Source organism: Myxocyprinus asiaticus, chromosome 1, assembly GCF_019703515.2.
Source record: "Myxocyprinus asiaticus isolate MX2 ecotype Aquarium Trade chromosome 1, UBuf_Myxa_2, whole genome shotgun sequence".
Classification (NCBI taxonomy): domain Eukaryota; kingdom Metazoa; phylum Chordata; class Actinopteri; order Cypriniformes; family Catostomidae; genus Myxocyprinus; species Myxocyprinus asiaticus.
In genome coordinates, this window is record NC_059344.1 from 34,474,107 (window position 1) to 34,499,474 (window position 25,368).

The 25,368-nt window shown below is 40.9% G+C and overlaps 1 protein-coding gene across 2 annotated transcripts in view; it reads right to left on the bottom strand.

Annotated features, from left to right (window-relative positions):
• Positions 1-25,368, bottom strand: part of LOC127444144 (alpha-ketoglutarate-dependent dioxygenase FTO-like) — a 208,405-nt gene that overhangs the window by 119,324 nt on the left and 63,713 nt on the right. For both annotated transcript variants that reach the window (XM_051703365.1, XM_051703373.1), the window contains exons 4-7: positions 23,896-24,123; positions 19,669-19,748; positions 12,847-12,990; positions 4,448-4,567 (exon numbers count right to left, since the gene is read on the bottom strand). In XM_051703365.1, coding sequence (XP_051559325.1) covers positions 4,448-4,567; positions 12,847-12,990; positions 19,669-19,748; positions 23,896-24,123 — 572 coding nt within the window. The remainder of the gene's footprint in view (positions 1-4,447; positions 4,568-12,846; positions 12,991-19,668; positions 19,749-23,895; positions 24,124-25,368) is intronic.

Consider the following 25,368-nt stretch of genomic DNA (forward strand, 5'->3'; position numbering starts at 1 on the left):
ATCCTGAGAAAATTAAAGTAGAGAGAAATGACCAGAGAGGAGACGGAAAGACGGTATGACGGTGCCTTTATTTTAAAAAATCTGAAAACACACTCTCATTGCAGATTTGTTTGAAACCTACACTAAGAAACATGAATCTATACATACTTTTATTTTTATTACGTTTTCTTTTAATATTACAACACTTAGAAGAAAAAGAATAAAGGGTGAATTGCTCTGTGTGGAATTCAGGGTGTAACTGAAACAAGCCACATTTTTTTCTGGTATCCATTTGATCACAGAAAACGGCAGTAAAACACTGCCCCGGCATGCACAGATTATAAAAAAATACTCAAGGAAAACTGTAAAGTATGCAGGCAAATACCATGAGAAAACCTTAGCGGTCTGTAAACGATGGCAGCCCACGCCATGTCAAGCATTCTGAAATATTATTTATGATGAAAATGCACAGCAAAGCCATTACGTTTATAATGTTTTACAAACTCATCAAATAAGTGAATAGAGATTAATTGCCCCGGTCGACCTTAAAATAATTATCAGAACGAGGCAGCTCTAAACTAGATGAAATTGATACACTTGAATAATTAGATCCTTGGCACTGACCTACTGAAGTCAATAAAGGTTATTAAGGCCAATTGCTGTCTAAATGCATTAGAGACAGAGAGAAGCGCTCCAAACCAGATCCAGCATTTCACCAGCTATACGATAATCCCCTCTCTGTGTCCGCCTCTCTCCAATGCCCTCAAATGTCTACACACTCACACACACACACACATATACACCCCCTACCCTCAGACACACTATACCAGATTGGATTCGCTTAACCTTTCAGTGGCTTTGATCAAATGAGCTCACACTGCAATAACATTTACATTGACCCTCACTCTCACACTCTCTCTGTGTCTCTCGCTGGGGAGAAGGGTCTTTACCTTCCTGTCTGCCACACACACACTAGGTCAATAACGTAATCAGATATCAATGGTGACCCCTGCAGTCATGATGGCTCGCTTTCTTTCATTGGACAGAGAGGATGAAATTATTAAATGGTCATTGTGCAAGACCCAACACACATGCTCACACACACTCACAAATAAACACACCACCACCAAAGGAAAAGAAACATCTAAACTGTTCACCTTATGCACAGCATTCTATAAACGCATAATCATTTTAAATTCAGCTTGAAAATAAGTGTTTCAAAACACAATATTTGAGGCTTAATGCCGCATAAGCTGCAGTGTAGCAAGAAGATAGAAAGAAAAGACACAGACGGAGAGAGCTTTTTGATGTGATGCTCAGAGCGACAGATGTGAAGAATGTGACAAATTAGAGCTACACCCACAAAACATACACACACACTTTAACAGACCTGTCTCCCTCTCATCTCTGCACCCCATATAAACCAAAGAATTAAAAAAAAAAATGCCTGGATGGTATTTAAAATATTTTGCATATAGTAGACTATCTCTAGTGTGCCAGAATAGAGAGAGAAAGAGAGAGAGTGTGTGTCATTGTTAAAATCCTAAATAAATGTCAGTGGTGTATGAGGAGTACGATAGCTTCTCTTTAGGGACAAGATGCTTGTCTAGCCTGTGTGTGTGTGTTTGTGTGTGTGTGTTCAGAAAAATTGAGGAGAGGGACCCAAGACCTGATGTTTGATAACATTTTCCTCAACGTATCAGAGCAAGAACTAGGCACATTTAAATAGCTATCTTCCACACATCTTTTTTTTCTATTCTTTCTTCTTTTCTATGTTCCACTATATTCTCTATGTTGTTTCCATTAAGCAGTTCACATTAATTCATGATGTACAGGTTGGGGGGGGGGGGGGGAGTGGAGTGAGTGAGTTAGATAGATAGAGAGAGGAGAGAGGGAGAGAGAGAGAGAGATAGAGAGAGAGTTGTTTTATCAGGATGTCATTCAAATGGAGGGGTGAAAATTTGCATCACAACAGCCTGAAGAGCAAGAGAGGGAGAGGCAAGGAAAGAGAAAGAAGGAAAATGAAAGAGAGAAACCCCCACGGGAGAGGAGCGGTTTTAATAAACAGCAGGAAGAGGGTGCACACACAGAGAAATACATGGAGCAGCCAACCCCGGACCTGCTCAGACTGCTGAAATCAAGAAAAGTGCACAAAGGCGAAGGAAAAATTCCCAGGAATCTAGATAAACACATGTCTCTGTTAAATGCCATGACTGTCTGTTAAAATCATACAAACACTCTGCCATACTTAAATGAATTTAAATCAGCCGTGAAAATATCAGATATTAGGAATTCAAATGAATATTTACTTTCTAAATACGTTCTCATTCATGAGTTATATATTCAAGCTCTAAGCATTCTGAATTCTCTGTTTGTACAAATAATAAAATGCACAAAAAAGATTTATCATTGAGCTAAACTAAATGCATGAATCCACAAATGCAAAATCATGAATAAATTAAATAATTTAAAAAAAATAAACAAATAAAACATTCACAAAACAATGGGGGGGAGGGGGGAATTATTAATAATTAAATAAATACCTTGGATTCTAAATTAATATAGAAAAAAGCAAGATATTTATATTTTATATTTCTCTCCTCTTCCACTTATGCTTTTAATATATTGAATATCTTATGAAAGGCAAATGATATTAAAAGTAAAAAAAAAAATAAAAAAAAATTACAATAACAAAGAAATAGCACTAATGAAATATTGACAAAATGTGAAAATATATAAATATAATTTTATATTTATAGTTTATATATTAACAAAAAAAATATTCATGAAATAAAAAAGAAAAAATGGCATGTTAAAATCGAATTATAGATTTATGAAATATATAAGAATTATATAAATATTTCAAAGATACATATTTTACATTTCTCTTTTATTACTACATGAGGAAAGAATGTAAGATTATATTTACAGACACAGACATACACGTGTCTTTAACCATTGGATATCAGCATTCTTAAACTGTCTCTGGTCAGAGGGAGGACGAGTATCTCACAGTGAGACAGAGACTGTCTCACCCCTGCAATGCACGCACACACACACACACACACACACACACACACACACACACTGCGGCTAGCTCAAGAGTCGGTCCTTAGCCCAGGCAGCACATTAGATGTGATTACTGCTCAAAGTGCAAAGGAGGCAGAGAGCATGAGAGAGACTATGATGATACAACAGTGCCCCCTATTGAAACTTGCTACAACACTTAGAGCAGAGCTGTGTTCTCCACACTTCAAACATATGGATCAAACATGTCTTAGACAGTCCTGATCAGTTGTGATCTTCTAGACTTAAATGACCTCTGTGAGTCCTTTCTAGCACAGGCTTGAATTAGGTTCAGCACTGAGAGCACTGATGCAGCCCTGAATTTTGTGGGCAACAGGGTTATTTTGGGGACCGGAGAACAGCATGTAAGGCATGTAAGAAATATTAAGTGTCATTACAGACTCCATTACTGCAAAAAAAGGGGAATTAAACACATGTGATGGCATTCTAAAGACAAATAAAGTCTTGTCTTGGGGGGGGGGGGGGGGGGGAGAACACCATTCCTTACAGAAAAACACCATTAATCATGTAGTGAATTAGAAGACTAGGATGGTGCTTTCCAAAGTCTCTCTTATACTTTCTAGTCTCCATCACTTTCTTTTCTCTGTCCATCCATCTTGTCTTATGGCTAAGCGCACACATACTCACACTTTTTCACATTTTCTCTGCAGATTGTGGGGGTAAATCTACAGACTTCTATGGAATGATTTTAAATGTGTAAATAAGTGCAGAGGTTACTACACTGTATTGGTAGCTAAAAACATAATCAAATTATAAAATAAAATATTTAATAAAAACAAGGGGTAGGAGATTAATAGATGAATTTAAATGTCCTTTTATTATATAATAATAATAATAATAATTATTATTATTGTTATTATTAAGTGTATATTTATAACATTATTATTTGTGTTATATTATCCTGACATAAAAAAAAAGAAAATCTAGTTAATACTAGTGTGATGGTGTTTAAAATACAGCTACTTTTCTCATATCTGCCTGTCGTCATTCAGTTTTTTAACTCTTTTAAAAAGTCATGGAAACCTAGCAGAGGGTTTTTTTTGTTTTGTTTTTTTCCTCATGTTGCAAATGGCATTGCAAAAATGAAATACTTGCTGTGTTCTGCAAGTCACTGCTATAGAAGCTTACCCTGCTATAGCTAACTTCTGCACTCCAAACCCAGAAATGAGAAAAGGGTCCATTTTGTGGAATGGATTTAAATATGATAAAATGTGTTGAGGAGGGTACAACTCTGTATTGGAATCTGAAAGCATAATTAACCATAATATTTAATAAAAAAGGGGCAGGGCATGTTTAAATCCTTGAATACACAGGCCTTCCAATTCTGTATGAATGTGGGCACAGATTCTGAGCAGGCTTGCTTACACTCAGTCACTCTTACCATTCGCTCCATTTCCTTCCAGTCTTTCTCCAGCTGTTCAATGGGTTTAGTCCACCAGCTGCAGAATGGAGCGTAACGTCGGCCCTGGAACCAGTACTGTCTCAGCCATTCAAACTCCACCTGAGAAGAGGAGCCACAGATGTGCAAGATGTTAAAGCTGCATTGAGTCTTTTCTGTGCCACTGCCGTCAACAAACAGAACTGCAAAAATAATGACTGTTTTCAATCAGGTTTCCCTACACTCACACTGTCAGCCTTTGGTTGAAACTATGAAACAGGCAGGCCCATCCCAAATTTACACCAATGGTTAAGCCAGTGTCGCCTTTTTAGGCAACACTTCTGATAGTGACAGAGTGCCACAGTGTTTTCACTTTTCGACCAATGAATGGTTTAAATAAAGTTGCCTCTGTGAACAGGAGAAAGAATTTTTAACAAAAATGTACTGATCACCTTTCAAATGTAAACAATGTATCCTCATGATTCCCTTCACACCATATACAAAACTTTGCCCTGAGACAAAGTAACACTTTTATATTGCAAGTTCATGTACTTTTTTCACTATGCAGAACCATGTGGTTGTGTGTAAAGAACCAACATTGCCCACAGACATCAAGCTGTTGCTATCTTTGGTTTATGAAAAGAACAAACATTAAAAAAGCCATAGCAGCAACAAACTCTAAACTCTTTTGAGCCAGAAAGGCTTTTGAAAAAAACAAGGCCGGTAAAGTAGAGTCCTTGAGCAAGAGGTCAAACCATAGCAAACAGATGACATCTACTTAACTGTGGCTGAAAAACAGCAGTCAAGTGTGTTTGATAGTCTGTAAAATGTGGTTGTTGGACAAAAATGTTTTCTGCTCCAGTCATTCTTCACTATCCCTCTCTCTGGCCCATGTGTACTGTATTATATCAGCACGCTCTGAAACAACAGCAGTCCAGACGTCCATCCATTTATCAAACTCTTTCCATCCATCAGAGGACAATTCAGAAGCAGAACAGAGCAGCAGAGGGGAGTCGGTTTTAGTCACCTGAGTCAGTGAGGTGGAGAAACTGGGGAAGGGCATTTTCATGGGGTGTTGGGAGTGATTTCACAAACTAAACACCCACACTGAGGTCAAGTTAACAAGGGAGCACAGGTAGCTGCACATGCATCTAGAGGACAAGGCATGCAGAACACACACAAACCTGAAAAGTCACACATAACACAAGTGCAAACATTCTCTCATAAACATTCACACGTAAACACATACACAAACAGTATACTTCGGTTGTCCGTGTAGCTGATTGCTCCGCGCACAGTGCGCGTAACACAAATTTTGTTATCAGCACGATCCGCACGCGGGTCCCAGATTTTCTCGACATGCAGACAGTCCTCATCTATGCGCATCATCGCCGCATGCACCTGCTACTGACTGTACTAAAAGATTATCACAAAGCAGTTGTAGTGGGCATGCATCAAATGCGTTCATGTTCACTCAGGTCAAAAGACTATCCTTTGAAAGACAACACTGTCACCGGGCGTGATCAGATATGGATCGCACAAAAGCATAGTACACACAGGCCTTTAGGCTCTGTTTTCAGTTTTCTAACGTCATTGCTTTCCAAAAGTATGTGGTAATGTCAAGCATTTTTGAAATGCTCCATTTTGGATTGGGGAAAATGACATTATAATGTGAATGAGAGGCGTAAATGTTGCAAAATTAGTTTTTTTGTATTGGACTAAGCCTAACCCCACACCCTGATCGTACCCCTAAGACCATATCCACACTAATCCGTTTTCAGTTTCATAAATCATTTTCCAAAGTATGTGGTACTAGAAATCGTTCAGTGGATGAAAATACTGTTCTAGTGTGGATGAGAGCCATGAACATAGCTAAATCAATACATTTAAAAAAATTAAAAAGGCCAAAAAGACAACTTTTAGCAACTTATGGGACAATTTTGTCCCTAACATAGATAGTTACACACCCACAAACAGCTTGCTTTATACTAAACATCTTTTTGTCTTTGTGCGGTGCTGATCATAACTGGGTCTTCACAATGGGAAGGAGGGTGATGACATCTACATTTCCTGTTTTCCTGTTTGTTGTTTTGTTTCTTTTGTTTATGTTTGCTGCTGTGTGCCACCCAGGAGAACCGTAAAGATTTATCACACACGCCAAAAAACATCACACTTTCTCACACCTACACACACGCTTCTCTTTCCTCTCCTCCTCAACCCTTTCGTTTCATTCCATACCTCATTGCTGTCATTCTTCATGCCATCAATCTCTCTCTTTCTCTATCTCTACAGGGAACAACAGAATACACCACAGGCTTTCTCCTCTGGGAATCTATCCATCTTTGACTCCTTTGAAGTGATGAGTTAACCCTCCTAAGGATGCTTAATGTAGCTACGTGAATGTGTGTATCTGTGTGCCTACCCCACATGTAAATGTAAGCACCTGACATTAGCCCTCCTACTAGAACTGAACAAAGCACTCCTCCAAAATTCATTGTCCAAACAACAGGCTCCCCTGTGCCCTATCTAACGGGGCTTTACCAATGCACGGTGCAGCTCAACTCGGCTCGACTCAACTCGCTTTTTGGGGGTTTTCCACTGTGGATAGTACCCGATACCTTTTTTAGTACCACCTCAGTCGAGGTTCCAAGCGAGCCGAGCCGATACTAAATGTGACGTCAAAACCCTTCAGATCGCTGATTGGTCAGAGAGAATCGTCACTACCAGCGTCACTGGATTTGCGACACGGGACATCAACCTGCTAGTTTTAAAGTAAGCAACAGCGACAGCAATATAATTTGTTCACACGACTTTCGAATTGTAAAAAGAAATGGCTGTGCGCAAAACCACGCTGCGGTCAATAAACGAGGTGCAGACGTTCCTCTCGTTAGCAAAGAATGAAATGACGCAAAAGGAAAAAGTCTTTCCGGAAGTGTCTCAGCAGCTGTTGGCCACACGGCTACCACTGGACTTACCAACAGTGTAGGGAAAAGTAAAAAAAAAAACTTAAAAGTGACTACAGAACCATCAAGGACCACAACAGCTGGAGTGGTTCAAACAGAAGAAAGTGGAAGTGGTACTAGAAAGCTTGCTTCTAAAACAACCAGGCCAATTTAACTGTTACACTTGTGTAAAATCACCATGCAACAACTGCTTTATGCAGCACAATGAGCTAACAGCTAGTGGTCGTGCTATTGTTTATGGTCAGTAATGTTTGTGTCGCGTTTAAGATGATGTCACGGCAGTAGAGGCGGTGCAACTATGACGATCAGCCTATAATGCAGTGGAAAAGCAAGCTCAGAAAAGTCAAGCGAGCAGAGTCGAGTCGAACCGTAACGTGCAGTGGAAAAGTGCCATAAGAGTTACAACACAGGCTGACAACACAACAACCCAATGGTACCAAAAGATCAACAACAATGCTGGCCTTTTTTAAATTTTTTTTTTTAATGTAAAGTCCTGTTTAGTCTAACGCAACTAAAGGATATGAAAGTATATCACATTTGCATATAATTTTTTTCAGACCAAAAGAGTTTGGTACAGAATTTTCATTATTCTCATTGAACAGCATTCAAAAGAGATTTGTATTTATTTATTTTTTTCTCAGTACCCTAACAATAAATTTATTGTATTTATTCGGAGGCTAGTTTTTCTTTTTTATTTATAATTGTTGATGGATGGATGGATGAATGGCACCCATGACTGCACATTCTATATTCATGTTCCAAGTTGTGATTTTGCTTGCCAATTATTAACAGCCTATCATCAGGATAATGGACCCTTTTCACAGACTGTGATGACACGTTTCTGCCTTTTTTTAGCAGCGTAAATCTAGCAATAAATAAATAAATATATATATATATTTGCATTTTTTATTTTGTTTAAGTCAAAAACATTATATTCTGTATTATATTACCCTGGAATGAGTTACCACAGATGTGATGAGGTTTCTAATACAGCTGCTGAGAGAGTGACACTAAATCCGCCATCTTCTCTCTTCTTACGGTCATAATCCATCGCTCTCTAATTTGTTCTTATTTTGAAAAGTTGTGGAAACATAATAGTTTTGTTTTCTTTTGATGTTGAAGCAAATGTGTAACAAAAGTTATATTTGGTGTGGTCTCCAGTTCACTCCCATTTTTACCCTGCATTCCAAAACCCAGTAGTGTGAAAAGGGTCCATGAAATGTATTTATTGGCAGAAGAATAATTTATTAACTATCAATAATAAATACTTTATTTAACATTGCTGTCCTTTTTCATAGTTCTGTCATTTTAAAAAACGAATAAGCCACTCGAATCTGTGCCTAACAACATGCCTTACCCATAGTAAAATCACAGTAAGGCCTAACTGGTCCTACAGCTTTATTTGCAGGACTCTAAAATTGCACAGCTGACTCTCTTATTGTGAGATGCTTTATAAATACTTGTGTTTCTAAGCATACATTCAAATGGGACCATCTTTAGCTGGCCTGAGATCAGACACCCAGCATTCACTTTCACATATGGCCGTCTTCAAAGAAATGCTACACTTTGTGTTGGTTCAAACCTACACTCACTTCAGACCAATACCGACCACTGAGCGACTCTCTATGGACGCCGGAGGCTACAAATGCTAGCAGCCACTTTTGTGTCTGTCATTCCCACCCATTCTGATTGTCTGTCTGTCCTTCTGTGTTGAAAGCCCACACGGTGTGGTGAGCTTTGAGCTAACATGGAGGCCGGTTTCCTGCAGAGCAGGCCTGCAACAGGCACAGAGCTGGTAACTATGCAACTGGCATTTAGAGCCAATCCGATGACTGCTGTGAGGTACAGAGAATAAATGCCACCTGCATATGCTGGAGGGGAACAGAAAGAGAGAGGATATAGGTAGAAAACAAAAGGCTTTCAGTGGCAGGTGGAGAAACTGTCTGTCTATATATCACCATACACTTCCAGCTGTAAGTTGTGATAACTGCACATTAGTTACAGTAGTACAGCTAACCATGGTGACCTGCAGACATAGCAAAGCAGCATCTAATAGATCAAACAGGTAAAGGTTTCTAGACATCTCTCACACACAGCTCACTCTGGACTACCAATCAATTAAACCAGAGTGCCCACAAGTCCAGCACCACTGTGACTAAATTAATAAAGAACACTCTGTACTGTTTGCTCTATAAACCCACAGATACACATATACACATGGCCATACATACTGCACAAAGAGTCACATATGTGCATGCACAGAAGCTCAAACTATAAGAACAAGGGATGCACAATGTACATGCACATAACTAAGGGCACACAAACACACTTAAAATGCTCCAGGGATGTGAGGTGGCTTGAGAAGTACACACAAACGTGGGCATGCAAAAATCTTGCAAAACTCACTTATTCAATCCTGGTGTATCACGATTAGCCTAGAGATTCAATCATTGATGTCTGATGTCACTGTTCAGTCTGTTCTTCATACGAAGCAAACGTATTGCTTCAGAAGACTTAGAATGTACAGGTGCATCTCAATAAATTAGAATGTCGTGGAAAAGTTCATTTATTTCAGTAATTCAACTCAAATTGTGAAACTCGTGTATTAAATAAATTCAGTGCACACAGAATGAAGTAGTTTAAGTCTTTGGTTCTTTTAATTGTGATGATTTTGGCTCACATTTAACAAAAACCCACCAATTCACTATCTCAAAAAATTAGAATATGGTGACATGCCAATCAGCTAATCAACTCAAAACACCTGCAAAGGTTTCCTGAGCCTTCAAAATGGTCTCTCAGTTTGGTCCACTAGGCTACACAATCATGGGGAAGACTGCTGATCTGACAGTTGTCCAGAAGACAATCATTGACACCCTTCACAAGGAGGGTAAGCCACAAACATTCATTGCCAAAGAAGCTGGCTGTTCACAGAATGCTGTATCCAAGCATGTTAACAGAAAGTTGAGTGGAAGGAAAAAGTGTGGAAGAAAAAAATGCACAACCAACCGAGAGAACCGCAGCCTTACGATTGTCAAGCAAAATCGATTCAAGAATTTGGGTGAACTTCACAAGGAATGGACTGAGGCTGGGGTCAAGGCATCAAGAGCCACCACACATAGACATGCCAAGGAGTTTGGCTACAGTTGTCGTATTCCTCTTGTTAAGCCACTCCTAAACCACAGACAACGTCAGAGGCGTCTTACCTGGGCTAAGGAGAAGAAGAACTGGACTGTTGCCCAGTGTTCCAAAGTCCTCTTTTCAGATGAGAGCAAGTTTTGTATTTCATTTGGAAACCAAGGTCCTAGAGTCTGGAGGAAGGGTGGAGAAGCTCATAGCCCAAGTTGCTTGAAGTCCAGTGTTAAGTTTCCACAGTCTGTGATGATTTGGGGTGCAATGTCATCTGCTGGTGTTGGTCCATTGTGTTTTTTGAAAACCAAAGTCACTGCACCCATTTACCAAGAAATTTTGGAGCACTTCATGCTTCCTTCTGCTGACCAGCTTTTTAAAGATGCTGATTTCATTTTCCAGCAGGATTTGGCACCTGCTCACACTGCCAAAAGCACCAAAAGTTGGTTAAATGACCATGGTGTTGGTGTGCTTGACTGGCCAGCAAACTCACCAGACCTGAACCCCATAGAGAATCTATGGGGTATTGTCAAGAGGAAAATGAGAAACAAGAGACCAAAAAATGCAGATGAGCTGAAGGCCACTGTCAAAGAAACCTGGGCTTCCATACCACCTTAGCAGTGCCACAAACTGATCACCTCCATGCCACACCGAATTGAGGCAGTAATTAAAGCAAAAGGAGCCCCTACCAAGTATTGAGTACATATACAGTAAATGAACATACTTTCCAGAAGGCCAACAATTCACTAAAAATGTTTTTTTTTTATTGGTCTTATGATGTATTCTAATTTTTTGAGATAGTGAATTGGTGGGTTTTTGTTAAATGTGAGACAAAATCATCACAATTAAAAGAACCAAAGACTTAAACTACTTCAGTCTGTGTGCACTGAATTTATTTAATACACGAGTTTCACAATTTGAGTTGAATTACTGAAATAAATGAACTTTTCCACGACATTCTAATTTATTGAGATGCACCTGTAGTGCACAAGTCATTTGGTCTACTTTTCTGAGCACTTGTATGGTGATTTTCTCCGGCACTGCCACTGTTTACTCCCATTGTTTTGAAAAGAACAACTTAGACATTCTTTGAAACGTTTCCTTTTGTGATTCACAGAATAAAGAAAGTCATACAGTTTCAGAACAACATGAGGGTGAGTAAATGCATAAAAGGCCAAGGGCTGTTCGCAACAAATGCATAATTGCACTTAAAACAAAAAATGCAGTGTCACAAACAGAAAAGAACGTGGGTGCCTCAAGACGTGCTCTAAAAAGTTGAAGTTCTTTTACACTTGACATGACATCTAAAACCCGACACTCCTATGCACAATGCAAAAAAAAAAAAAAAACAGCAATGGGCAAAGATGTCTATCTAGTGGAGGGAATTATGTCTTTGGTGTGAACGCCCCAAACACCCTTTAAAATATTCTGCAGGCCCAAAACTTTGGGAGTGAGAAAGACACACACACACACACACACACACACACACACACACACGAGAGAGAGAGAGAGAGAGAGAGAGAGAGAGAGAGAGAGAGACCAGTTTCCCAAAAACTTTTGCTGAACCCCCATATAAGCAAAAAGAGCCTCCCCACATGCCCTAAACATTGGTAAACATTCACCTTCATCAGCATCAATGGATCACCACAGCTCATTAATCGTACACACTGTAGATCCCTTACACACACCCTATGGTTCATTGCTCAAGCAAACACCGATCAGATTGGTGCACCAATCTCCATGCAGTCCAACACACTAAACAAGAGCTAGACGATGAGCTCTGCTACAACTGCAAACTGAGGTAAAAACTCCTATAAATAATAAATAATACAATAATACATCATTTAAGAACAAACATAGGCCCTTGTGGGCAGTTTTAACAAAATAGCCTCAATCAGGTCAGAGTGTTGAGGTCTATAACCTCTGGGGAGACTGCCGCCTGCAGGCAGGGCTGTATATATATATATATATATATATATATATATATATATATATATATATATATATATATATATATATATATATATAGCACTTTATATTTTTAAGGGGGTTTTTAGGTGCTGAATGGTAATCTAGGTGAGCTGGGGTTCAACAGAACTCCCCACGAGGCCTGATGGTTAGGCTTATTGAAAGAGTTATTGTTTGGGTTTTGAAAAATTAATGGCAAGAACAACCTTTAAAAAACCTCTAAGCAACCTCATCTGTTATGGTCTGAGACACGCATTTGGGATTTGGTGCCATGAGTACACATTTTACAATGCTTTAAACACACTCATACGTATACCACGTAATCACATATAAACACACACACACCTCATTGTGGATATCCTCAATGTGTTGCAGGGTGGAGGGAAGGAGGGAACGCAGGCTCCTGGTGTCATTCGCAGGGTCCGTGTGTAAATTTTCCAAAGCCTCTGAGCAACGTTTCTGTATGTAGTCCAGCGTACCTGTACAACACTACATAAACAGGACAGATATTAATATGGTATTCACACATAACACTGTCCTAACCAGGCACAGTAAAATAAAGAGACAAGTGATGAGAGCTTCCATGTAAAGGCCTTTTCCCACCGGAGGCAATGCAATTATGTGAAGCGAATCGCTGACGAATTACCCTTTCACATAGAAAGTGATGCGAATGATCGCCGTTAGCACATACACACCTTTATAGTGCACTAATCGGTGCAATTTTACCAAGGTAAAGTAGGTGATGCAAAGCACCTTACAGCTGGTCTGCCCTCTGCCTATGACGGATGAGAAGAAAACAAGTTTGCAAGCAAACAAAGGGTGTTTCTCAATTCTAAGAATGCAAAGGACGGACTTGCATTCTTATGAAGACCAGTCTTGCCAAGCTACCTTGGAAGAACGAACTCGGAAGGACAGGAGGATTCAGAATGCATCTATTGCGAGCTTTGAGATGTGCTGTGATCTTCCTGTTGTGCAATTAACCGTCACAGCACATTTTAATTCAGTGAGAGAACTACTGGCATTATCACACCAGTGACAGCATTAATATCATCACACCAGTGAAGTTTTGCAGGACTAGTGATACGTTAAGAATAAAGTGTATATAAATGTATTTATTACTACATTAAAATGATGCCCAAAAAGTTGATGCAGTATCACGACTCTCACGAGCTCTCAGACTTTTGCAAGCTTACAGCTGAAAACTCTTGAAGAAAAAAAACAAAAACAACGATAAATGTCTTTCGTCTGCCACCGTAGTACCGAGTTCTTGACAACAAGTCACAATCCGATGCATCCACAATATTTAGGACAGATCCAGGTAATTTTCTGCGTCCTCAGTACTTGCGTTCTTGAGTATTGGAATAGAACTTTGGCAGTGGATGATGACGTAGAATTAGTCCACGAGAACGTAAGAACACAAAAGAATGCACATTGAGAAACAGCCAAGTTCTCTGGCGAGCAGATCGAAAAAAGAAAACTGATTTCTCTTCTAGCTGTAGCAGCGATGACAACTTTGTTGTTGAATTGCCCAACGGGAAAGAAAACATTCGAGACACTTTCACAAACTATTTAATTTACCTGCTGGACAAGCTGACTGGCAGTTTTATCATGTGTACACAGTCTGATGAGTGATTTGAAAGAAGTGTAAAAAACAATTACAGTTAAAACATGTTATCATTTGGTAAAAGAGTGATTATTTGCCACTGCCACACATACTATATACTTGTGTAATGTACATTTGTTTAAAATCATTGCGTAATGCACACACCTAATGACTGTTAAAACAAATGTTGTCAATTGGAACAATACTGACTGAATCTTATTTTCACGTACAGTATATCTATTTGTGTTATACATTTTCTCAAAAGCTTGCATGTTACAATTAAACGTTACATGTAAACACAAAACCCATCTTCAGTCTGACCCATTATTAGATACTTTACAACTTAACAACAAATAATAAGCACAGCAATAACAATTACATTTTGTGAAGAAACCACCACACTTTTGGTATACAAATGCACTATTGTCATGTCTAGATGTGTTTTGTTCATGTTTTTTCATGTCTTTTATTTTCAAGTTTAGTTCCTGTTCCTGTCATGTCATGTGATTTCCTGTTCCCTCATGTGATCTTGTCATGTGTTTTCCCCTGTACATGTGTCTTGTTTTCATTGGTTCATTGTTTGATTACTTTGTTATCAGTTCTAGTTTGTCACTGGTTTAAGTTTATTAGTCTTGCTATATTGTTTATAGTTCTGTCTGTTCATTGGTTGTCTTGTTACCCATGTCGGTGTATTTAAGCCCTCATGTTTGCCATTGTCTCTCGTCAGGTATTGTGTTTGTAACGTTGTTTAATTCAAGCCAAGCAAAGCCAAGCCAAGCCTAGCCAAGTTTAGTTTAGTTTATATTTATGTTAAGTCAAGTCAAGTATAGTCAAGTCAAGTTTATGTTCATTGTTCATATTTATGTTTTGTTTAGTTCACGTTTATAATTAGGGTTATTGGATTTCACTATTGTAAATAAAACCGCACTTGGGTTCATCACTTTCCATCATCATCGTCTTCGTCACTGCCAGTGCCAGCAGCAACATTACAGAATACCTGACCGCCAACCATGAACCCAGCAGTCCGGCTCCTGCGCCTATGTCAGGGGAATCGATCCCTGGAGGAATATGTGGGGGACTTCTACACTTTGGCCAGCAAGGTTGACTTTAATGAGGTCGCCCTGAAAGACTGATTCCGTTTCGGATTGAGTGACCCAATCTCCTCTTTGATGCCTGGTGGTCGCAGTTTCCTCAGTCTGGTTCAGTATATCGACCTAGCCCTGAAGATTACTGGTTCCCGTTCACTGTGGGGGAGGCGGATTTCGAGCCTGAGTCCCTCGTCATGGTCGACGAGCCAACGCCCATGCCTGCCACGGCCAACGAGCCAACGCCCATGCATGCCACGGCCAACGAGCCAACGGCCACACCTGCCACAGCCAACGAGCTAGAAGCCTCGTCCGTCTCAGAGCCAGCGTTGCCAGCCTCGTCCGTCCCAGAGCCAATGTTGTCAACTTCGGCCATCCGGAGGAGGAGAAGGAGAAGAAAAGTTTCTGTTCCCAAGTCTCTTCCCGTGTACACGACCACAGAGGTCGTCCCCGAGTCTCCGCCCATGCCCACGACCACAGAGGTCGTCCCCAAGTCTCCGCCCATGCCCACGACCACGGAGGTCGTTCCCGAATCTCCGCCCATGCCCACGACCACGGAGGTCGTTCCCGAGTCTCCGCCCATGCCCACGGAGGTCGTTCCCGAGTCTCCGCCCATGCCCACGACCACGGAGGTCGTTCCCGAGTCTCCGCCCACGACCACAGAGGTCGTTCCCGAGTCTCCGCCCACGACCACAGAGGTCGTTCCCGAGTCTCCGCCCATGCCCACGACCACGGAGGTCGTTCCCGAGTCTCCTCCCATGCCCACGACCACAGAGGTCGTTCCCGAGTCTCCGCCCATGCCCACGGAGGTCGTTCCCGAGTCTCCACCCATGCCCACGACCACAGAGGTCGTTCCCGAGTCTCCGCCCATGCCCACAACCACAGTGGTCGTTCATGAGTCTCCGTCCATGCCCACGACCACAGAGGTCGTTCCCGAGTCTCCGCCCATGTACACGACCATAGAGGTCGTTCCCGAGTCTCCGCCCATGTACACGACCACGGAGGTTGTTTCCAAGTCACTGTCTATGCCCACGACCACGGAGGTCGTACCTGAGTCTCTGTTTACGCCCACGACCCCAGAGGTCGTTCCTGAATCTCAGTCCATGCCCACGACCACAGAGGTCGCTCCCAAGACTCGGCTCATGTCACGACCACTGAGGGTTTTTCCCAGTCATCCAGGACTCTTAGTCTCAAGCCTACCACGGCTCCACCTGCCACGGCTTCGTCCCTTGAGCCTCCCATAACTCCACCTTCCACGACTTTGCGCCATGTCACGGCTGCCATGCCAGAGTCAGCTCCAGGCCATGTCACTGCCACGCCAGAGTCAGCTCCAGGCCATGTCACAGCCACGCCAAAGTCAGCTCCAGGCCATGTCACAGCCACGCCAGAGTCAGCTCCAGGCCATGTCACAGCCACGCCAGAGTCAGCTCCAGGCCATGTCACAGCCACGCCAGAGTCAGCTCCAGGCCATGTCACAGCCACGCCAGAGTCAGCTCCAGGCCATGTCACAGCCACGCCAGAGTCAGCTCCAGGCCATGTCACAGCCAAGCCTCAGCCTGCTCCATGCCATGTCACAACTCCTGACCCTGTCTCGGCCATACGGCCGCCTCCCAGGCCTCCTGACCCTGTCTCGGCCCTGCGGCCACCTCCCCGGACTCCTGACCAAGTCCCCACCTTGAGGTCTCCTGGCCGTCCGCCTGATCTGCTCTGGTATCCTGGCCGTCCGTCTGATCTGCTCTGTTCTCCTGGCCGTCCGTCTGATCTGCTCTGGTCTCCTGGCCATCCACCTGATCTGCTCTGGTCTCCTGGCCGTCCGCCTGATCTGCTCTGGTCTCCAGGCCCACCTCTGCTCCACGAGCCAGCGCTCACGCCTGCCATGTCAAGTCGCCACAGCCCCCCTCCCCCCTTTCCAGCTCCCTCTTGACCACTGTGTCTTTGTTTTGGGGAGTCGGGAGCCGCCCCTAAAGGGGGGGATATGTCACATCTAGATGCGTTTGGTTTATGTTTTTCATGTCTTTTATTTTCAAGTTTAATTCCTGTCATGTCATGTGATTTCCTGTTCCCTCATGTGATCTTGTCATGCGTTTTCCACTGTTCATGTGTCTTGTTTCCTTTGGTTCATTGTTTGATTACTCTGTTATCAGTTCTAGTTTGTCATTGGTTTATGTTTATTAGTCTTGCTATATTGTTTTATAGTTCTGTCTGTTCATTGGTTGTCTTGTTACCCATGTCTGTGTATTTAAGCCCTCATGTTTGCCATTGTCTCTCGTCAGGTATTGTGTTTGTAACGTTGTTTAATTCAAGCCAAGCCTAGCCAAGTTTAGTTTATATTTATGTTAAGTCAAGTATAGTCAAGTCAAGTATAGTCAAGTTTATGTTCATTGTTCATATTTATGTTTTGTTTAGTTCATGTTTATAATTAGGGTTTTTGGATTTCACTATTGTAAATAAAACCACACTTGGGTTCATCACTTCTGCATCATCATCGTCTTCGTCATTGCCAGTGCCAGCAGCAACATTACAACTATAAAGGCAACAGTATTAATATTAGGCAAAGAAAAACACATAGGATCCTTAAAAGGTCTTTATTAAAAAAGTTATACAAAGGCAAACATGCCGCAATATACACTGATGGGCAAAAGTTTGAAATAATGTACAGATTTTGCTGTTTCGGAAGGAAATTGGTACTTTAATTCACCAAAGTGGCATTCAACTGATCACAAAGTATAGTCAGGACATTACTAATGTAAAAAACAGCACCATCACTATTTGAATAAGTCAGTCAATCATTGTTTTGAGGAATGAAGGCTATATAAAGCTTGAAATTGCCAAAAAACTGAAGATTTCATACAAAGGTGTACACTACAGTCTTCAAAGACAAAGGACAACTGGCTCTAAAAGAGACAAGCACAGAAAGAGATGTGGAAGGCCAGATGTACAACTAAACAAGAGGATAAGTACATCGGAGTCTCTAGTTTGAGAAACAGACACCTCACATGTCCTCAGCTGACAGCTTCATTGAATTATACCTGCTCAACACCAGTTTCATGTAAAGAGGAGACTCAGGGGTGCAGGCCTTATGGGAAAAATTGCAAAGAAAAAGACACTTTTGAAACAGAAAAAAAAAAAAAGAAAAGGTTAGAGTGGGCAAAGAAACAGACACTGGACAACAGATAATTGGAAAAGAGTGTTATGGATCTTAACCCCATTGAGCTTTTGTGGGATCAGCTAGACTGTACGGTGTGTGAGAAGTGCCCGACAAGATAGCCAGATCTATGGTAAGTGCTACAGGAAGTGTGGGGTGAAATGTCACCTGAGTATCTGGACAATCTGACAGCTAGAATGCCAAGGATCTGCAAAGCTGTCATTGCTGCATGTGGAGGATTTTTTGATGAGAAATCTTTGAAGTAGTTTAAGAATTAAGAAATTTTTTTCAAATTGTAATAGTAATTTTTCACGTTATTAATGTCCTGACTATATATTGTGATCAGCTGAAATCCACTTTGGTGAATAAAAGTACCAATTTCTTTCCATAAGGGCAAAATCTGTACATTATTCCAAACTTTTGACCAGCAGTGTACAGTATATTATATGAAAGGTACCGTATAAGAGAACTCACGAAAGATTAAATGCAATGGCAAAAAAATGCAGTAATATAGGATACATTATGATGACAATCCACATGAGAGCAGAGAAATAGTTCTTAAAGGCGATGCATGGCAGTGATGCAGCAATTTCATTTACATGTTAGGAGACCCATATGAGAAATTATATTTCAGTTTTTAAGAAAATTTATGCAAATGAAATACATATCCTCACTGCTGGTTCAAGATTTCTTCCTCAAGTTACTTCAGCATTTCATGTCGGTGGTCAAAACAGCTTTCTGTGCTTTAGCACCACGTTGCGCTGGTTTTGGTAACTGCAGCAACTCCTGACACGTGATCCAAAGCTCATAATTTATTGCTTAGGGCATTTCATCGGCAGGCAAAGAAAAAAAAAATGACACACCATAAAAAATAAAAAATAAAAACTTGCTTTGCTGGCACACGAATGTTTGCTCCAGGTGTGAATGGCTTCATAGGAATCCATTGTTTCTATAAAAAAAAAATTTAAATGCAGCGGGAAATTGCAGCAAAAATTCACGTTTGGTGTAGTCCTAACCAGCCACGGTAGAACATTTTGTCAATTGTTTAGATTCTATTTCTGTGGCTCTGCAGTGGGTAGCCCTGCACACTGTGAAATCTCACTGTTCTACAATCCCCTTCCTCACAGCTTCACATAAAATATAAAATTTCGTCTGATTGGTTGTGATTGTGTCATGTTGCAGTTTGCGTTCAGTGTGGAAAAGCAAATTACTTGACATTGGAAATGTCCTGCCTGGTTAGAGCACAGTGTAAGACAGATATACTGTAGGCAGGTATAACTGAGAACATCAGAGCACAGGTGTGAACAGGATAGCTATGGACAGCAGACTCTCACCTGTACAACTCTGTGTGTGGAGCTGAATCTAGCAGTGTCACCAGCCAGAACACAGTGCTGATGTGTCCGATTCAGATCATCTATAGACACAACCACACAGACACACAAAACAACAATCAGCAAAAAAACTGGAACACTGTGATCTCTCTAATTTACTTCCAACCAGACATTTACCTGACGTGTCTATAACCGGACTTTAAAAAACACATTACATTATGAACTCTGTCAGGGAGCATTTTCCTTGATGAGTCAAATTATTATTCAGAAATTTCTAGGCTGTCCAAATTGTCCACACTTTATACCCTGGACTGGCATACATGTATCAAAATCTATCCTGATATCATTACATAAAGAACACTGGCTCTTCAGAAGTTGTGTTTAGGGTGCTAACACACTAAAAAAAAAGTGTTTGATGGATAGGAATTAAAGATCTGTTTTGAGGGTGTAGAAAGAGTGTAATCAAGTGAGAATACAGAGAATGGGTATTCCGCAGGATTTCCTTACCTGTCTGAAATTCTCATAGGTCAACGTATGCCTACAGTATGTCAAAGTACACTACAGCAAAAGTTAAAATCTTCTAACTTTTGGTTGCATGATATTGTATCACTTTCACAGTCCCTTGCACTTGTTCTTTACAACCACATGATGAACCATTCCAATTGAAATCAAAGGATTTCAAGCTTTTTCTGAAATAGCGTAAACTACTGCCGAGGCCTTAAACCCAACCCCACCCCTAATCCTAACCACTTAGAGGCTAAGTAGCCTGGCTGGTAAAACTGGAGGCACCTTCCAGGTATCTGCACTTTAAACACCCTTACAGTATTTTTCTCTGTAGGTCTGAAGAAAGAAGGGACAAACAATAGCAATGTCTTTTTCTCCTCACACAATTATTCTTTCCTGTTGCATTACATCGTCTTTAACAAACGTTGTATCTAATAATACACGGCATCACTTAACCTGGACTCTGTCAGAACCTCACCAGGAATCATGTGCCGTACCAAAGTCCCCCAATAAATATGTATTATTATTCCCTCATCGTCTGGTAGGCACTGTCCTCGATTTGAAAGCTGGCTTTTAAATATATTGGGTCAAAACCTCTCTCTAGGTCTGTCCTCTCCCTGGAGCATTCAGCAAAGGAAATCTTATTACCAGTTGGGCCCGGTGTCGGTCCAACGAATTGTTCGCTTCTAACCAGCCCCAAATTCCATTTTTGAGAATCCACTGATTAGATTTGCACATAGGAGTCTCAGGCATTAGAGGATCGAGGGGAAAATCTGTGACAGTATTTGAGAATGATGGGAATGTGGAGTTGAATATTTGTTTGTTTTGCTCTTCCTCTTATTCTGCCTTTCTTTCAAGTTTGTTCTTATTTCAAAACCCCAAAGCTGGGCTATTGGGAAAAAAAGCACCTGATGTGAGATGTGGGTTACTAAACCACAGCTCTGAAATAAAGGCCTGATTTTTTTTTTTAAGGTTAGAGTGATTCTTTTCACAACTCAGAGTCAGGATGCCTGCTGAAAATCCTAACCCATTAGTCCTCATACTTTTAGAAGTAGCTTCCTATAAATGAAATGCAAAAATCAGTTAGAATAAGCCAGTTTTTAAGACACACTATAACCCTCATCCTGTCCCCATGAAACCCATTATGACCAATTATATTTGCATAGCTTTAACTTTTTGTTCATATTTACTTTACAGGACTAAAGAAATGTTTAGACCGAATGTGTTTTTGCACACACACACACACACACACACACACACACACACACACACACAAACACACACAAAATCACATACACTAAACAGCCAAAAGTATCTGGATACAGGTTTGGCTATTCCAGTAGTTTTTGTGAGAACAAAGCTTTATGATACCCCCATACAATGACATTCTTGCAAATTGTGTGCTTCAAACTTTGTGGCAACAGTTTGGGGGTGGATCCTTTTCTGTTCCAGCATGGCAATGCCCCTGTGATCTTGACTGGCCTGCACAAAGCCCAGACCGGAGCCTCTCTTAACACCTTTGGGATGAACTAACCCTTCACTAAGCCCGCCTTAAAAGTGTTTCTGACCAATCCTGTCTTAGCAACTGTTACCGGCCGCCATTTCTCTGACATGCATTTGCTATTTTACAATAAGAGCCTATGGGAGTAATTTGTGTTTGAGTAGTTTTAAGTGATTTTACCAAAAATTATCCCAAAAAATAAAATACATTGCTAGGTCACTTGTAATAGTGACATGAGTATACGGGAGCCGTATTTTAAAAAAATTAAATAAATCTTGTGAAGAGCATGCTATGGATTAAACTGTGTCAGCCCTCATTCCCAGATGAACATGTAAAACTTCAGTTTACATTTGCTCAAATGTATATTACTTTTATGAGTAAAGGCAACAGTTAATAAAGAGTTCACAGCATCATGAGTGTTGTGAGATGTTATGAGCAGTTCTGTTCACTTACGCTAATGTTAACAGGTGTGTAATCGCCATTAAAATAAGCTTTGCTCTTTTTATGTGACTATAATGATCATTTGCCTCAATTGTGATTCACAGTCTCAATAGTTTTCAATAAATTACTGTGTAATTCAACTATTTATTTTACAAAAAACATCAGATAAATATCTGCTTTACAGATATTTGCTTTAATAGCTTTACAATGTCACTCTTCATTGCAGCCCACATAATAATATTATCCATTCCTTTTTGCCAAAAACCGCACCATTCACAACAATCTCCCATTCATTCCAACGGGGAGTTCTGCAGAGTTTGTCAGAGCGTGCAATGGTAACCAAGGGGGGTGGAGCTTAGTGAAGGTCAATTGGAATGATGACTGTGAGCCATGTCCCACTGCCCAACATAAGTGCCTGACCCCTATGATGCTCTTGTGTCTGAATGGTAGCAAATCCCCACAGCCATTTGCTAACATTTAATGGAAAGCTTTCTCAGAAGAGTGGAAGCTATTAGAGCAACAAATAGATGGATTAATGCCTTTGATTTTAAATTAAATGTTCAACAAGCACATATGGATGTGGTGTTCGGTTGTCCACATATTTTTGGCCATTTAGTGTAGCGCAACACATATTTAAGAACGCAGATGCTGAGACATGTTTTCTCGAGACAAAGGGGGCCGTTCATACCATACATATTTTTGCATTCATCTGTGCTGTTTTCAATAGATTTTCTGTGTAAACATGCACTAAACAGATGTCTTTGACCACTGCGCTGCATCATGCAGAAGTACTGTGTTTTTTATATGGTGTGTCAAGCTAAAAAGAATTCCGCCTTTTAAATTTTAAAAACTTGTCTAGAGACATCTGTGTTCTGTACTATTAATTGCATGTTGTCTAGTAGTGTGAACAGCCCCTAACTTGACACAGCATCTAAAAATCACGACATTCCAGTGCAAGACGATGAAAAAACAAACAAACAGCAAAATGTGACAAAACAGTCACAGACGTCCTTCTAGTGCATGTTTACAAAGAAAAACGGTTGAAAAACAGCACAGACTGACACAGCAACACATTCAGTGTGAACGGACCCTAAGAGTGCCATGAGGTAGGTTTAAATAACATCTAATTCAAAGCAGATTGTAACACCAACAATAAAGAGGCCTGGCCATTGCAAAGCCATTCCAAACAGATGAAAATGTCCAAAGAGAGACAATACAACTGTGTGAGTGTGTGAGTGTGTGAGTGAGTGATTGAGTGAGCGAGTGAGTGAGTGAGTGAGTGAGTGTGTGTGTGTGTGTGTGTGTGTGTGTCTGGAACAGAGGGGGGAAAATCATTGGTCATGCTTATACACAGAAATCAGAAAGTATAAACAATGTCCTTATCAATGTCATCAGACATACTCTGTGGGGTATTTAGATGAGAGAGTTTGTTTATGCAGGGTTGAAATAGGGGGAATCTGTTGTAGCCATCAGTAATAAAAGTATGATTTACTGATCCTCTCTCGCTGTCTGTATCCTGCTTCCAGACAGGGCTCACAGCGCTCCACAAAATTACATTTGGTTTTCCTAACCTCACCGATACACATGATAAAGGAAACCGTAGAAGCAAAATCCTAAAGAAACTTACAGACACACTCGTATAAAAAGGATTTAGATAGTGCTGTGAATATCCTCTGGGAAAGATAATTCCTGGTCTAATGCATTTCAACATGACCAAGATGGTCTTCACGCGTGTACCTGTGTCTACTGTTTCTGGATACAGATAGACGTGTGTGTGTGTGCACCTGTCATATAGTAGCAGTCTCCAGACTGCAGAGGCAGGGCCAGGCCTGGTGTGTGGATGTCCCAGGCTACCTTCAGTCCAACACGCCAACATGCCTTCTCTTTCTCCACTTCCTCTTTCTTCGAACCTTCACCTTTGTCCTTCTCTCCTTCATCTTTACTCGTTCCTTCAGCCTTCGTCTCTGTCTCTTTTTCTTGACTTTTTCCCTCCCCGTCTTTCTCAGTCACTTCTGTAAAAACAGGTGCAGTTTGACATTTACAGAATCACACCATGTCTCTGCTCACTCTCTTTGGCTGCATTCACTCATAATATTTCAACTCAAAAGCCAATATACTTGTAGGTCATCTTAGGACTTTACAAACTTTATTTGCCAAATGCAAAAGTACAATTAATTGTATTGCATTGTATATGACAGCATATTTAAACTTACACATTCCATTCTGTTTCCAGTAAAGATCTTTGTTAATCAAGAACGAAAGTGAAATATAGAGTAAAAGCAAGTGAAAATGATGAGCAAAAATTCAGAGGGCAGGCTGACACCCATCAGTGAAATCAATACTAAAGCGCTCTTGGTAGCCTGAGCCCTGAGCAAGGCTTTCTCTTTGCTCAGCAGGGATAACAGTAACTTAATTTCAGCCTGTGCTCTTTGACACAGCTCTCAAAGGGCCGTCTGAAGCTAACACAGTAGCACACACAGAAAGTTGAAAAGATTCCATCAAAAACACTTCAAAACCACAGAGGCAACAAACCAATGCATGTTATAAAAGGAAATGAGCTGGATCTAGTCTGTGTAAGCAACATGATCACACAGGAAGTCAGCATGCTGTTTCCGAAAGTTCAGGTACCCTAGGATTGGCAACAGTATGCCGACTCACTGACATACCCTACCTCCCATCGGACATATTTGGAACGGCTCAACAACAATTATTTTCCCTCATGGCACGACTGATAACGCATTGCGTCAGTTGCATGGGAGACCACAGTTCAATCCCCATTCAAACGAGGAAGTAATCATATTTATATAAACGATCGCGAGCATGATAAGGAGGTTTCATTTTTATCCCTAACACTGCATTTAGTCTCTACTAATGGTTAGGGTTAGATATGGGTTTGTTTGGGGGATAGATTAAATAAAATAAGCATTTCTCTTCGCTGTTTTACACCCTGTTCAGCTGAAAACAATTCTTTTTACAACTGGCTTCTGGCGACCTCTCCTGGATATAAATGAATGTCACACTTGTTTGAATGCTCAGAAACACTGACCGCTTTAGCCTCTGGGAGCAGTGTTTTCAAGTTTGGTCAACGTATACCGATTTCGGCTAAAGAAAAATCAGCACACACTTGCCGATTTTTATGTGAGATCAGGCTGGTATTGGATGAAGAGCCAAACAGATTTGTCACTGAGGAACTCCCCCCACTGGAGCAGCACCTAATGCTAGGTTTGACTGAACTGCTGAGGCTGTGCTCGGGATAC